The sequence below is a fragment of the Peromyscus californicus genome, unplaced genomic scaffold (assembly GCF_007827085.1).
Source record: "Peromyscus californicus insignis strain IS unplaced genomic scaffold, ASM782708v3 Scaffold_14__1_contigs__length_90479793_seg_2, whole genome shotgun sequence".
NCBI lineage: Eukaryota > Metazoa > Chordata > Mammalia > Rodentia > Cricetidae > Peromyscus > Peromyscus californicus.
Genome location: NW_026294436.1, coordinates 26,596,275 through 26,612,181, shown reverse-complemented (window position 1 = coordinate 26,612,181; position 15,907 = coordinate 26,596,275). Strand labels below are relative to the sequence as shown.

Below are 15,907 nucleotides of genomic sequence, written 5' to 3'. Positions count from 1 at the left end.
TTTCTAGTGCTTTCTGTAGGGCTAGATTTGTCAATAGGTATTGTTTAAATCTGATTTTGTTGTGGAATATCTTGTTTCCTCCATCTACGGTGATTGAGAGTTTTCCTGGGTATAATAGTCTGGGCTGGCATCTATGGTCCCTTAGTGTCTGCATAGCATCTGTCCAGGACCTTCTGGCTTTCAGAGTCTCCATTGAGAAGTTGGGTGTTATTCCGATAGGTCTGCATTTATAAGTTACCTGGCCTTTTTCCTTATAGCTCTTAATAATCTTTCTTTATTCTGTATGTTTAGTTGTTTGATTATTATGTGGCAAGGGGACTTTCTTTTGGGTCCAGTCTATTTGGTGTTGTGTAAGCTTCTTTTATCATCATAGGTATTTCCTTCTTTAAGTTGGGAAAGTTTTCTTCTATGATTTTATTGAATATATTTTCTGTGCCTTTGAGCTGGTATTTTTCTCCTGTTATTTCTATCCCTATTATTCTTAGGTTTGAGCTCTTCATGGTGTCCCAGATTTCCTGGATGTTTTATGTCATGAGTTTGTTGGCTTTAATGTTTTCTTTGACTAATGAATCTATTTTCCCTATTGTATCTTCAACACCAGAGATTCCCTCTTCCATCTCTTGTATTCTGTTGGTTATGCTTGCATCTCTAGTTCCTGTTCATTTACTTATCTTAAAGTCAATTTTAAGGTTGATTTCTTCTGCTTCTTCTGTATTGGGATATTCAGGTCTTGCTGATATAGAACCACTAGGTTCTGGTGGTGCTATATTGCTCTTTATGTTGTTTAATATATTTTTCCACTGGCATATACCCATCTATTCTTCTAATCAGTGCAAATGGTGTCTGCTTCTGAGGGAGCCTCTTTTGGTCCAATTGGAGCTTTTGGTCCAGTTGGGAGCTCTTGGTCCAATTGGAGCTTTTGATCTGATCAGAGCTGATAGAGTCTGTGTCTCAGAGAGCAGTTGCGGTCTTGGAGGATGGGTAGGTTTGGGGAGTGTAGTGGGGCTTGTAGGTTACAGAGTCAGGTGGGGGATGGTGGTCGTGAAGTCCTGCCCACTGGCCTGCAACTCTTGCTGCAATGGGTAGGGTATTGGGGTGGAGGTTGTGCCCCTGGGCCTAAAGTCTAGAGGCTGGGTGGAGTCTGTGTCAGAGAGCAGCTTCGATCTTCTGTTGAATGTATTCTTACATTGGCTTCTTCCCATCTGTTCCTCCCATCAATGCAAGTGTTGTCTGTGTCTCAGGGAGCTGCTCTTGGTCTAATTGGTGCTGGCTGTGTTTGCATCTTGGGGAGCCAGTGGGGTGTTGGGGGATGGGTAGGTTTGGGGGACAAAGTGGGGCTTGTAGATTATAGGGTCTGATGAGGTGTGGTGGAGGGAAGGCCTGCCCATGGAAGTCTTGTCTGCTGGCCTGCAACTGGGGCTGCAATGGGTGGGGGTGGGGGGCAGGGGCTGTGCCTTGGGTCTGGAGAACAATCACTCATCTCTTGGTCCAATTGGAGCAGGCAGAGTCTGTGTCTCAGGGAGCCACTGAGGTCTAGGGGATGGATGGGTTTGGGGGAGGTAATGGGACTTGTAGATTACAGGGTCTGAAGTGGGGTGGTGGTGGGAAGGTCTGTCTGCAGGAGTGTTGCTTGCTGCCCTACAACTGGGGCTGCAATGGGTGGGGGTGGTTGCTTTTACATCTTATTGGAATGCTCTGAGGCCTTCCAATGCCACATTGTTCTGAGGCTCAGTAAAACATTTGTATTTGATTATTTCAGAACTCACTTTTTTTTAATAGTTTAGGAGAAACTTGCTATCATTAAAATTCAAACTATCATTCAAAGTGATAGTTTTCTCTTCCCATTCCCACAGAAACTGATAACCAAACTACTTATGTTACATAACTTTTATCTCTTGCAAACCATCATAGTACATGTTTTGAAACCTTTAAGTGATTTCCCCCAGGTCTGTCTTGCTGATTTTTTTTTTATTCATATACACATATTTCACATAGAAGCTTTCAAGTTCTGTTGGTAAAAGTGATGCCTCTATTTTCAGTTGTCAAGTGTTTGCCGGTGACAGAACCCGAGAATGGAAGAATTGTGAGTGGTACAGCGGAACCAGACCAGGAATATTATTTTGGACAGGTGGTGCGCTTCGAATGCAACACAGGCTTTAAGGTTGAAGGACAGAAGGAAATACACTGCTCAGAAAACGGCCTTTGGAGCAGTGAGAAGCCAAGATGTGTGGGTAAGATGAACGTACTCATCCGCTTGGTATTTCAATGGTTTTAGCCATTCTTATGAAAGATATACATTTCTTTTTAAAGTACATTTTTAATTAAAACGTAATTGTATCGCTCTCATGCTTACTAAGCATGGCTGTTTCCCTCTAATTGATTGAAGTTTTGTTTTTTTTTGTTTTTTCATGAACCTCTTATTTTACCTTCCGAACAGCTATATACATCACGTCCTCTTATAGTCTCTTTAATGGAAGTACTCAGGATGTCCATCATTACTGTGGCTTAATGACTTGGTTAAGATGTGAACAAAGGTTACTACCTGGTGTTGCTCTTCAGAGTCTAGCCTCAGCATTTCTGCTGTCTGTTGTAAAATTGACTTCCAAAGGAGAATTTTACAATGATTTTGGAAGCTAAAGGTTTATGGTATATTTCCAATCATGCATCATGATGACATTCTAATTTCAATAAATATTGTTAGGAAGTGATATTTCATACACACACACACACACACACACACACACACACACACACATTTGTATTGCAAGTTTACTGTCAGTTTTATTTATCTGAATTGTATCCACTAAATAAATCTCTGACTTATAACAAAGTTATGTAATAAATTGTTAATCAATATTTCTTTGATTTTTGTTTCTTTCTTCTCTTCTTCCTCTTTTTTGTCTTTTGTTTCTTTGTTTTTGAGACAGCCTTTCACAATGTAGCCATGGCCAGTCTGAACTTGGTATGTAATCCATATAGCATCTATCTTACAGCAATCTTCCTGAAGGTGCCCCATGGGTGTTGAGCTATACTTTATTTATTTTTTAAATATTATTTAACATCTCCAATATTTTCACCACTTTTAACATTGTCTATCTTACACTAATGGAGGCAGTGTTTTCTTCTTTTTTAATTTTCTTTAATTTTTGAGATTATAATTACATCATTTCCTTCCCTCAGGACTGACGATTTATTTTTAAAAAGTCTTTCTAACAACACTGATTCTTCATGAAAATAATGATATACTGATAGGTACATTCAGTGTGTCATATACTCCACACATTGAAGTTTCATGGGTGTTATTTACATGCCTGTAACTCATTGTCTATGGCTAATGAAACCTAGGAAATTCTGATCCTTGAGACTAGTTTTAAAGAAAGCATAAGGATGCAGATGCAAATACCTTAGAAGAGCAAGCATAGCAGCCCTCAGAAGGCCATGGGAAGAAAGGTGGAAAGACAACCAGGTGCCCATGGCATAATGATGTCCTGAGCCTTGTCAGCTGTACACAGAAGCCCCACTGTAAGATGCTGCTGCATAAACCCATTACTGGGGAGATTGAACCAACATCTACTCACTTCAGATAGGGAACTGATGACAGATCTACCACCAAAGTCCACTTTGGTGAACTAAAGAGTTTACAACTGTTGCAGGGGTAGATGCAACTCAAAACTAGCTGCATCATCTAAAGCCTGCCCCAGCACGGGTGGTGCCTCACAAAAGCCGGAAAGCTGGAGCACAATGCACAATGGTATGAGGGTCTTCTAGGAAGCTCAGCTGATTGAAAAGTATTTCACAACAGTCATTACTGCTTATGTATGCGTGGAGAAGGAGGGGCCTAGTCAATGTGGTCAATTTCAAGGACTTCCTGAAGCATTTGAATTGTTTGCTTCCTGAGTTTAATGAGCTTCCTTGGAGGATGGGATGCTTTACTTCCCTTTAGAGCAGTGGTTCTCAACCTGTGGGTCACGACTCATTTCACAGGGCTGGCCTAAGATCATCTGCAAATCAGATATTTACATTATGATCCATAACAGTAGCAAAATTACCGTTGTGAAGTGGCAATGAAAATAATTTTATGGTTGGGGGGGGGTCACCACAACATGAACTGTCTTAAAGGGCAGCGGCATTAAGTTGAGAACCACTGCTTTAGAGCATCCTATTTTTGTAGGAGCATCCCTCCGACATGAAATGTTTTATCTTAGAGAGAATTGTTGCTCAACAGCTGGACAGAGGTGATAAGTCAGGAAGAGAAGGAGCACAGGCCAGCACAGTTACTGTATAGGCTTGTCCAAATTAACTCAGCATCATTTGGGAAAGGATGAAACATATTCAAAGTGACCATTTAAAAGTTTATTTAGGGCTGGAGAGATGGCTCAGCGGTTAAGAGCACTGACTGCTCTTCCAGAGGTCCTGAGTTCAATTCCCAGCAACCACATGGTGGCTCACAGCCATCTGTAACGAGATCTGGTGCCCTCTTCTGGCCTGCAGTCATACATGCTGTATACATAATAAATAAATAAATCTTTAAAAAAAAAAAAAAGTTTATTTAGTTATAAACAAGGGAAGATGAAATAAAAAAGATGGGAGGAAAGGCTTTGAGAGACCAGTTGCTAGTACCACAGTCCTAGAGTAGTGTTTTAAGAGAAGTATGTTAAAAGTGGTAGCCAGGACTTCTCTAGGTTTCTTTTCTTATTTTTTTTTTTAACAAAAAGTTCATATCTATGGTGAAGACAGCAAAGCAGAGGCCTGTGATTTTTCAAAGATCAAATGGAAAGTGACTTTAATAGATTTCCTTGAAAAAAAATGAGGTCTTGAAAATTACTATCAATAATCAGAAGATGTGTTATTTTGCAGATTATCCAATGCAAATATTAACCTGCAAGCCTGTGTCTATTTTCATTTTCACAAGAATCTGAGGACTGTTACAGGCTGCTATTTATTTCAACAGGCTAATTTACCATATGTTAAAGTAGTATACTTTTAACTTTTTTCAAAAGTGAATATTTGAAACACCAAACACATAATTAAGAAAGCAGTCAGGTCAAAACAATTGTTTGGTTGGCTGATTTTGACCGATTGACCTAATGGGAGCAAAACACTGTCTTTGTGAAAAGATGGCTTGCTCAGCAGATTTCCTTTCACAGTAAACATTATACAATTATTCTCTTGCATTTAGAAATTTCCTGCACACCACCAAAAATTAAAAATGGAAATAGCATATCTAATAAACCAGTTTACAAGGTGAATGAAAGGTATCAATATAAATGTGACCGAGGTTTTCATTTCAAAGAAAGAGGGGATACTGTCTGCACAGCTTCCGGATGGAATCCTCAGCCTTCCTGTGAAGGTAAAATTACTGTTATTTTCTAAGTCTTTTTTATTTAAGAAGTAGGCTAGTGAGTGGAAAAGAATGATGGCTGTATTCATGCTTTGCTTTGAGCTGCCAGCTCACAAAAAAAATGACATGGGAACTTATTAATTATGAAAGCTCAGCTTATAGCTTAGGCTTGTCCCATTAGCTCTGATAACTTAAATCAACCCATTTCTATTAATCTACGTGTTGCCACCTGACTTGTGGCTTTTGCCTCTCCTCCTGCATATCTGTTTTCTCTGCCTCTGCTGGTGACTCCTTGTTTCTTCCTCTCTAACTCCTGTCTGTACCCAGAAGTCCCACCTAACCTCTTCTTGCCTAGCTAACGGCCATTCAGCTCTTTGGTATGTGATACCTGTCCACAAAATTGTCCATTTCTTTTAGATTTTCCAATTTTGTGGAGTAGAGGTTTTTGAAGTATGACCTGATGATTCTCTGGATTTCCTCAGTGTTAGTTGTTGTGTCTCACTTTTCATTTCTGATTTTGCTAGTTTGGATGCTCTCTTTCTGCCTTTTGGTTAGTCTGGGTAAGGGCGTGTCTATCTTGTTGATTTTCTCAAAGAACCAAATCTTTGTTTCATTTGTTCTTTGTATTGTTCTCTTTGTTTCTATCTATTGATTTCAGTTCTCAATTTGGTTATTTCCTGGCATCTATTCCTCCTGGGTGACTTTGCTTTTTCTTGTTCTATAGTTTTTTGGTGTGCTGTTAAGTCACTAGTGTGAGATTTCTCCAACTTCTTTATGTGGGCATTTAGTGCTATGAATTTTCCTCTTAGCACTGCTTTCATAGTGTCCCATAGGTTTGGGTATGTAGTACATACATTTTTATTAAACTCTAGGAAGTCTTTAATTTCTCCCTTTATTTCTTCCTTGACCCATTGTTGATTCAGTTGAGCATTATTCAGTTTCCATGAGATTGTAGGTTTTCTGTAGTTTTTGTTGTTGTTGAAATCTAGCTTTAAGCCATGGTGGTCCATTAGAATACAGATGTTTATTCCAATCTTTTTGTGCCTGTTGAGATTTTCTTTGTGACAGAGTGTGTGGTCGATTTTAGAGAAAGTTCCATGGAGTGTTGAGAAGAAGGTATATTCTTTTTTGTTAGGGTGTAATGTTCCATAGATAAAAATTAAGTCCATTTGAGTCATAACATCAGTTAGGTCCCTTATTTCTCTGTTAAGTTTTGATCTGGCAAATCTGTCCAGTAGTGAGAGTGTGGTGTTGAAGTCTCCCACTATTAATATGTAGGGTTTGATGTGTGATTTAAGCTTTAGTAATGTTTCTTTTACACATGTGGGTGCCCTTGTATTTGGGGCATAAATGTTCAGAATTGAAAATTCATCTTGGTGGATCTTTCCTGTGATGAGTACATAATGTCCTTCTTGATCTCTCTTGATTGATTTTAGTTTGAAGTCTATTTTGTTAGCTATTAGGATATCTACACTAGCTTGCTTCTTAAGTGCATTTGATGGGAAAGACTTTTCCCAGCCTTTTACTCTGAGGTATTGTCTCTTTAAAGTTGAGGTGTGTTTCTTATATGCAGCAGAAAGATGGGTCCTGCTTTCATATCCATTCTGTTAGCCTGTGTCTTTTTATAGGTGAATTAAGTCCATTGATATTAAGGGATATTAATGACCAGTGGTTGTTAGTTCCTGTTATCTTTTGGTGGTAGTATGTGTGTGTGTGTGTGTGTGTGTGTGTGTGTGTGTGTGTGTGTGTGTGTGTATTTCTCTTCTTTGAGATTTACTGCTGTGGGGTTATCTATTGCCTGTGTTTTCGAGGATGTATCTGACTTCCTTAGGTTGGAATTTTCCTTCTAGTGCTTTCTGTAGAGCTGGATTTGTGGATAGGTATTGTTCAAATCTGGTTTTGTCTTGGAATGTCTTGTTCACTCCGTCTATGGTGATTGAGAGTTTTGCTGGGTATATTAGTCTAGGCTGGCATCCATGGCCTCTTAGTGTCTGCATAACATCTGTCCAGGACCTTCCTGCTTTCAAAGTCTCCAATGAGAAGTCGAGTGTTATTCTGATGGGTCTGCCTTTATAAGTCACTTGGCCTTTTTCCTTAGCTGCTCTTAATATTCTTTCTTTATTCTGTATATTTAGTGGTTTAATTATTATGTGGTGAGGAGACTTTTTGGTAGGTCTAGTCTATTTGGTGTTCTATAAGCTTCTTGTATCTTCGTAGGTATTTCCTTCTTTAAGTCAGGAAAGTTTTCTTCCATGATTTTGTTGAATATATTTTCTGTGCCTTCGAGTTGGTATTTTTCTCCTTCTTTTATCCCTGCTATTCTTAGGTTTGGCCTTTTCATGGTGTCCCAGATTTTCTGGACATTTTGTGTTATGACTTTTTTGGCTGTGGTGTTTTCTTTGACTGATGAATCTATTTCCTTTATTGTACCCTGTACATTAGAGATTCTGTCTTCCATCTCTTGTATTCTGTTGATTATGCTTGCATCTGTGTTTTTTGGTCATTTACTCAGATTTTCTATTTCCACTATATAGATAGATAGATAGATAGATAGATAGATAGATAGATAGATAGATAGATAGTGTTCTGCCTGCATGCCAGAAGAGGGCACCAGATCTCTTTACGGATGGTTGGGAGCCACTATGTGGTTGCTGGGAATTGAACTCAGGACCTCTGGAAGAACAGTTAGTACTCTTAACTGCTGAGCCATCTCTCCAGCCCTCATGAAGGTATTTTTAAGGTCACTTTCTTCTGGTTCTTCTACATTGTGATGTTCAGGTCTTACTGTTGCAGGAATTCTAGGTTCTGGTGATGCCACATTGCTCTTTATGTTGTTGTATGTATTTTTGCATTGACATCTGCCCATCTCTTCTTCTAATAGGTACAAGAGATGCCTGTGTCTGAGTGAGCTGCTATTGGTCAACTCTGTGTTTATTGTGTCTGTGTCTCAAGGGGCTCCTTTGGGTCTAATCTTAGCTCTTGGTCTAATTGGAGCTGGCAGATTCTGAATCTCAGGGAGCTATACTTAGCCCAATCTAAGCTAGCTGATTCTGTGACTCAGGGAGTCACTCTTGGTCCTATCAGGGCTCTTGGTCCAGTCAGAGCTGGTGGATTCTGTGTCTCAGGAAGCCACTCTTGGTCCAATGAGAGCTGGTGGATTCCTTGTCTCAGGAAGTTACTGGAGTCACAGACAGATGGGTACTGGGGTAAGGCTTGGGTCTTGTAGATTGCAGGGTCCAATGGGGGGGAGGCGTTTGGTGGGGGAGCCTGGCCACCAGGAGTTTTCCCTGCTGGCCAGCAACTAGGGAAGAATTGGGTGGGCTAATGTTCATATTCTTAAGTTTAATGAGAATTAAAATATTCCTTGTTATTTGTATATGTTTCTTTTTCAGAAATGACATGCAAACCTCCTTATATTCCAAATGGTAACTTCTCACCTCAGAGGATCAAACACAGAGCTGATGATGAAATCACATATGGATGTAAAGAGGGCTTCTATCCTGCAACCAGGGAAACGGTTGTAAAGTGTACAAGTACTGGCTGGATTCCTGCTCCAAGATGTGTCTGTAAGCTTTATTCACACCTTTAATCCTCATAATCCTGAAATTGCACTTTTAAACATGGACAAATGGAGATAAGTAGCAAATATTTGAATTTTTTGTTTGCATACAACTTTTAGAAACACTTTACTTTTTAAAGTAAGTAACATTTTAAGTAATAATAATAATAATTTTCCTTTTAAAAATAGATTCTTTTCTCATACAATATATTCTAATTATAGTCTCCTCTCCCTCTGCTCCTCATATTTTCTCCCCAACTCCCCTCACCCCTAGATCCACTCCTTTTCTGTCTCTCATGAGAAAGTAAATGTCTTCTAAGAGATAACAACCAAACATAACACAGTAAATTATAATTAAGATGAAGTAAAAACTATCATCTCAAAGTTGGAACCCAAAAGGAGGAAAAGAGTCCCAATAACAGGCACAAGAGTCAGAGATCAACTTGTTGTCACATTCAGGAGTCCCACAAAAATGCAAAGCTAAAAGCTGTAATACATTCACAGAAGATCTGATGTAGACCTGTGTAGGCCCCATGCTTGCTGTTTCAGTCTCTGTAAGCTCATATGTACCTTGCTCAGTTGGTAGAAAGGGCCTTGTTCTCCTGGTGTCTTCCTCTTCTGTGAGATTCCCTGGGCTCTGTAAAGAGGGATTTGATGGAGACCTCCAATTTAGACTCTTCACCTAATGTCTGGCTGTAAGTCTCTGCATCTGTTCTCATCTACTGACAGAGACAGCCTCTCTGATAATGACTGGATAAGGTACTGGTCTACAAGTATAGCAGAATATATAAGGAATTATTTATTTATTTATTTGTTTACTTATTTATTTACTTATTTATTTATTTATTTATGTAGTCTTCAAGTATAGCAGGATATCATTAGGAATCAATTGATTGATTGATTGATTGATTACTAGTAGTATTCAGTTTTTATCCTAGATCTGTGGTTTATCTAGTCTCTAGTTCTTGGTTTGGTATGGGTTCCTTCTCGTGGAGAGTGCTTTAGGTCAAATCAGACATTGGTTGGCTACTCTCACAAGTTCTGTGCCACTATTGCCCTAGCATATTATACAGGCAAGAAGGATTGTAGGTCAAAGGATTTAGGACTGAGGCAGTGTTTACATTTTTGATAGCCTGTCAAGTACCTTCCAGCACCAAAGGCACTAGAATCTAGGGGTGAAGGCTCTACATAGGTACCAGCTCAACTTCTCCATGTTCAATGAGTTGTGTGGATGTTATTCTCTGCCATGGGGCCCCGCTGTCAGTTTGTAAGAACAACTCATTTTGTAGCAACAGTCTGGTTTATTTGGGGATTTCTATGGGATTGTCTTGGTCAACAACTCAACTGAATGCAACCCAGTTCCACTACTGGAAGCCTTGCTTGGTAACAAGAGATGGCCAGTTGAGACTCTGTATCCCCCCCATTGTTAGGAGACCTCGTTAGGATCACATTCATATGTTTTAGAAAGTTTTCACTGTCCTAGGTTTCCATATCATCCCTCAAATACCCCTTAATTCCAGCTGTCTCTCCCCAATTCTCTCCCTCTACCCTACCTCCCCTTCCCCTCCATATTCTAGTTTCTCTATCAAAAATCAGGCATCCATAGGTGTGTGGATTTATGTCTGGGTCTTTGATTTGATTCCATTGATCAATGTATCTGTTTTTATGTCAATACATCAATACCATGTGGTTTTTATTACTATAGCTCTGTAGCACAACTTGAAATCAGGGATGGTGAGATATCCAGTAGTCATTTATTTTTCAGCATTATTTTAGCTATCCTGGGTTTTTTTGTTTTTCCATATGAAATTTGGAATTGTCCTTTTTAGGTCTGTAAAGAATTGGGTTATAACTTAATGGGGACTGCATTGAATCTGTAGCTTGCTTTGGTACAATGGCCATTTTTTACTATGCTAATTTTAGCAATCCATGAGCATAGAAGATCTTCTGCTACCTTCTTCAATTACTTTCTTCAAAGACTTGAAGTTTTTATCATACAGGTATTTTACTTGCTTGTTTAGTATTACTCTAAGATATTTAATTTTATTTTATTTAGGCTATTTTGAAAGGTGTTGTTTCCATGATTTCTTTCCCAGTCTATTTGTCATTTTTATATAGAAGGGCTACTGAGATTTTTTTTTTAGTTATCTTTTATTCAGCCACTTTGCTGAAATGTTTGTCTGCTGTAGGAGTTCCCTGATGGAATTTTTGGGGCTGCTTATTTATACTATCATATTGTCTTCAAATTAAAATATTTTGAATTTTTCCTGTCTAATTTGTATCCCCTTGATCTCCTTCATTTGTCTTATTGCTCTAGCTAAACCTTCAAGTAATATATTGAATAGATATGGAGAGAGTGGACAACTTTGTCTTGTTCCTAATTTCAGTGGAATTGCTTTGAGTGTCTCTCTGTTTAATTTGAGTTTGGCTATAGGCTTGCAGTATATTGACTTTGTTGTGTATAAATATGTCCCTTTTATCATGAAGGGTGTTTGATTTTATCAAAGGCTTTTTCAGCATCTAGTAAGATGACCATATGGGTTTTTTGCCTTTCTGTTTATTTATATGGTGGATTACATTTACTGACTTTTTAGTATGTTGAACCATCCCTGCATCTCTGGGATGAAGCCTACTTGATCATACAGGAAGACTTTTTGATATGTTCTTGGATCCTGTCCGCAAGTATTTTATCCAGTATTTTTGCATCTGTGTTCATAAGAGAATTTGCCCTTTAATTCCCTTTCTTTGATGAGTCTTCATGTGGTTTGGGTATCAGAATGACTGTGGCCTCATAAAATGAATTGAGCAACATTCGTTTTGTTTCTATTTTGTGGAATAATTTGAGGAGTACTGGTCTTAACTCTTCTTTGAAAGTCTGGTAGAATTCTGGGCTAAACCCACCTGGCCCTGGGCTTTTGAAACTGTTTATTTGATCTTGATTTATCTTTTAGTAAGTGGTACCTGTTGAGAAAATTATCCATTTCTTTCATATTTCCCAATTTTGTAGAGTTCAGGCTTTAAAAAAATGTGTCTGTATAATTCTGTGGATTTTCTTGGTGTCTGTTGTTGTGTTCCCCTTTTCATTTCTGATTTTCTAAATTTGGGTATCGTTTCTCTACTTTTTAGTTAGTTTGGATAAGGATTCCTCTATCTTGTTGATTTTCTCAATGAACCATTTTTTTTACTAATTTTTATAATGTCCTTTTTGTTTCCATTTTTTTTTTTAAATTTTAGCCCTAGTTTTGAATTTTTTTTTTTTTTTTTTTTTTTGCTGTTTACTCTCCTCTTGAGTATGTTTACTTCTTTTTGTTCTAGAGCTTTCAGGTGTGCTGTTAATTGCCAGTATGAGATCTTCCTATTTTTTTATTCGAGCACTTAGTGCTATGTGCTATCCCCTTTGCATTGCATTCATTGTGTGTGTCCCATAACTTTGGGTATGTTGTGTATTCATTTTCATGGAATTCTAGGAAGTCTTTAATTTCTTTCTTTATTTCTTCCTTTGCTCAGTACCCATTCAATGGAGAGTTGTTACAGGTTCCACAAGCTTGTAAGCTTTCTGTTGTTTCTGGTGTTGTTATGCACAGCCTCAATCTATGATAGGATGCAGGGAGTTACTGGAATTTTCTTTTATCTATTGAGACTTGCTTTGTTTCAGAGTATGTAGTCAGCTTTGGAGAAAGTTCCATGAGGTGCTGAGAAGAAGATATATTTTTGTGGATTTTTTTATTGATGAGTATGTAGTGTCCTTCTCCATCTCTTTTGATTAATTTTGGTTTGAACCCTATGTTGTTAGATATTAAAATAGCTACACTGGCTTGCTTCTTAGGTCCATTTGCTTGGAATATCTTTTTCCAATCCCTTGATGTTGAGGTGTGCTTTTTGTATGCAGCAAAAGAATGGATTCTGATTTGGGGTCCATTCTCTTTGTCTGTGTCATTTTATTGGGGAATTGAGTCCATTGATACTGAGAGATATCAATGACCAGTGATTTTTAATTCCTGTTATTTTGTGTAATTGTTGCTGATAATATGTTCATGTGTATGTGCATTTTTCCATTCTTTAGGTTTTGCTGGTGTGAGATTATTTATTTTCTGTGTTTTCATGGGTGTAATTGATTTCTTGGGTTAGAGTTCTTCTAGCACCTTCTATAGGGCTGGATTTCTAGGTAAATATTGTTTAAATTTGATTTTATCACAGAATATCTTATTTTTTCCATCTATGGTGATTGAAAGTATTGCTGGGAATAGTAATCTGGACCGGCATCTGTGGTTTCTTAGAGTCTACAGCACATATGTCCAAGCTCTTCTGGCTTGTAGAGCCTCCATTGCTAAGTCAAATGTATTTCTAATAGGTCTGCCTTTTTATATTACTTGGTCTTTTTCTCTTGCAGCTTTTAATATTCTTTCTTTGTTTTTTGTTTAATGTTTTGATTATTATGTGGTGAGAGGACTTTCTTTTCTAGTCTAGTCAATTTGGTGTTCTGTGTGCTTCTTGTACATTTATAGGCATCTCCCTCTTCCTATCAGAAAAATTTTCTACTTCTTTCTGTCAGAAAATTTTTCTTCTATGATTTTTCGAAAATATTTTCTAGACCTTTGAGCTGAGATTTTTCTCCTTCCTCTCCTGTTATTCTTAGGTATGGTCTTTTCTTTTCTTTCTTTCTTTTTTTTTTGTTTGTTTTGTTTTGTTTGAGACAGGGTTTCTCTGTATAGTTTTATGCCTTTCCTGGAACTCACTTTGTAGACCAGGCTGGCCTCAAAATCCACCTGCCTCTGCCTCCCGAGTGCTGGGATTAAAGGCGTGCGCCACCACCACCACCGGCAGGTATGGTCTTTTCATAGTGTTCCAGATTTCTTGGATGTTTTATGTCAGGAAATTTTTAGATTCAACATTTTCTTTCAACGGTGTGTCCATTTCTGCTATTGTATCTTCAACACCTGAAAGTCTCCTTTAAATCTCTTGTATTCTGGTGGTAAAGCTTTCCTCCATAGTTCCTGTTTTTAAGGTCTTTTTCTTGTGTTTCAGCTATGCTGGAATATTCAGGGCTTCCTGTGGTAAGATAGCTGTGCTCTAGTGAAGTCTTATTGCCCTGACTCTTATTAATTGTATTTATACATTTGTGTCTATGCATCTGGTTTTAGGGTGATTATAGGTCAAGGTGCTGATTTCTATATTTGTCTTTGTTGGGTGGGTGTTTTATTCCTTGCTTTCTGCTTCCTCAAAGGAGTTTGGGAGAGTGTGGGGGCTGTGTTTTACTTATTTTCCTGGTCTGCTCTCCTGGTATGTTCACAGGGAATTGGGCTTAGCAGGGGGAGTGCCTTCTGGACTTGGGGGCTGGGACAAAGCAAAGAGTGTAGGATGGAGGATGGAAGGGGAAGATCTGTGGGATCCACATGAGATCAGAGCTGAGAGAGGACACAGAAGGCTGCCACTGGTGTTCCACTGCAGAGCTGGGCTTGAGTCTGGGGGATTGCATCTTGGGAAGCAGAGGGAGAAGAGTCTGCAGGCAGCCTTCCTGGTTTTCTGGCAAGCAAGGCCTGTGGGATAGCAGAGGGTGCCTACCTGTATTGGGGGTTGAGATAAAGCAACAAGTAGGGAGAGTGGGGTTAGGAGGGGATGGTATGTAGGATCTACAGGAGATGTGGGCAATGGGGAAGGAAGGCTGAAGGTGGTGTTCTAAGGAAGAAACTGGAAGGGTTGGTTTGTAGATAAGGAGGGAGTAGTGAAGGTCTTCAGTTATCACCTGTTTCTTTGTCCTGCTCAGCTGGTGTGTTCCCTGTGAGTGCCTACTGATATTGGAGGCTGGGATGTTGAGATAAGTTTGGGGAAGGAAGGTAGGAAGAGAAGAGCTTAGTGATCTATTGGGGATGGAGTCAGAGAGGAAAGGGAGATCTTAACAGTTTTCCTGCTATAGAGTTGGGTATGAGACTGGAGTACTGGATATCAGGAGCAAGAGAGGTTTGGGTTTGCCTTCAGACTACTTTTTGCAGTGGCAGGAGCCCTGGGGTAAGCAGGGTGTACCTTTTGGGTTGGGGGCTGGAACAAAGCAGTGAGCAAGGAGAGGGGGATTAGAAGGAGAAATCTGTGAAGTCTTCGGGAGATGGGAGGGAGGGGGAAAAGGCTGACAGGTGTTCTGCTGAAGAATTGGGAATGAGGTTAGGGGTTTGGATCTGGGGGAACACAGAGAAAGAGAAGATCTGTAGGCAGCCTACCAGGATTTTCTTTTAAGTAACATTTAAGTTTTAAGTAATATTAAAAAATAAATTTTAGGAAACTTAAATTCATAATTTACTGCTACTCAAATTTATGTATATATGCATATGCACATTTTTCAAATTAAGAAACGTTTTCAAAGATTTTTAGCAAATTATTGGGAAAGGAGGACATATAAGATTTTATTTTAGTTATTTATTTGCATTGTAGCAAATATCAGTAAAAATATTTGCTTCATAACAAACTTGTATTGTCTCCCAGTTTGGTCCAGATTTGAGGCTGACTTGGCCACTTTCTCAGCATCAGTGTGGTGCTCTCAGAGACTGCCCTGGCTCTCAGTCATCAGAGGCCTTTACTAAACATTAGGCCCTATGTCCCAAATGTTATACTCATAAGGCTTTGATAAGAGCCCTCAGTTCCTTATCAGATAAGCCTCTGCGTAGATTGCCTGATGACAGCTTACTTGCTCTAGAGTTAGTGATCAGAGAGACAGTGGGGGCCCAGAATCTGTCTGTGATCTACTCACACACAATTGTTTCTGGCATGGCAGTTCTTCATGTTCTGAGTCCAACTCACACACGAAGAGGGAAATTATGTTATCTTTGTTGGAGGGAGTTGTTTTGGAGGACTTCAGTGGCTTCTTAACACACATACAGCATCACTTGAGTCAAGAGTATTTTATTTCTAATATACTTCTCCCATACTTTTCAGGTTTTTGCCTATCTATATCCATATTCCTTTCTTCCTGTCTAGACGTCCATGATAAAAGTATATCATACTTAAGCCTGGTATCC

The 15,907-nt window shown here is 38.9% G+C and overlaps 1 protein-coding gene across 2 annotated transcripts in view; it reads left to right on the top strand.

The window, feature by feature from the left end:
• Cfh (complement factor H) overlaps positions 1 to 15,907 on the top strand; it is an 81,131-nt gene that overhangs the window by 19,745 nt on the left and 45,479 nt on the right. For both annotated transcript variants that reach the window (XM_052737108.1, XM_052737106.1), the window contains exons 5-7: positions 2,040 to 2,231; positions 5,180 to 5,350; positions 8,734 to 8,907. In XM_052737108.1, coding sequence (XP_052593068.1) covers positions 2,040 to 2,231; positions 5,180 to 5,350; positions 8,734 to 8,907 — 537 coding nt within the window. The remainder of the gene's footprint in view (positions 1 to 2,039; positions 2,232 to 5,179; positions 5,351 to 8,733; positions 8,908 to 15,907) is intronic.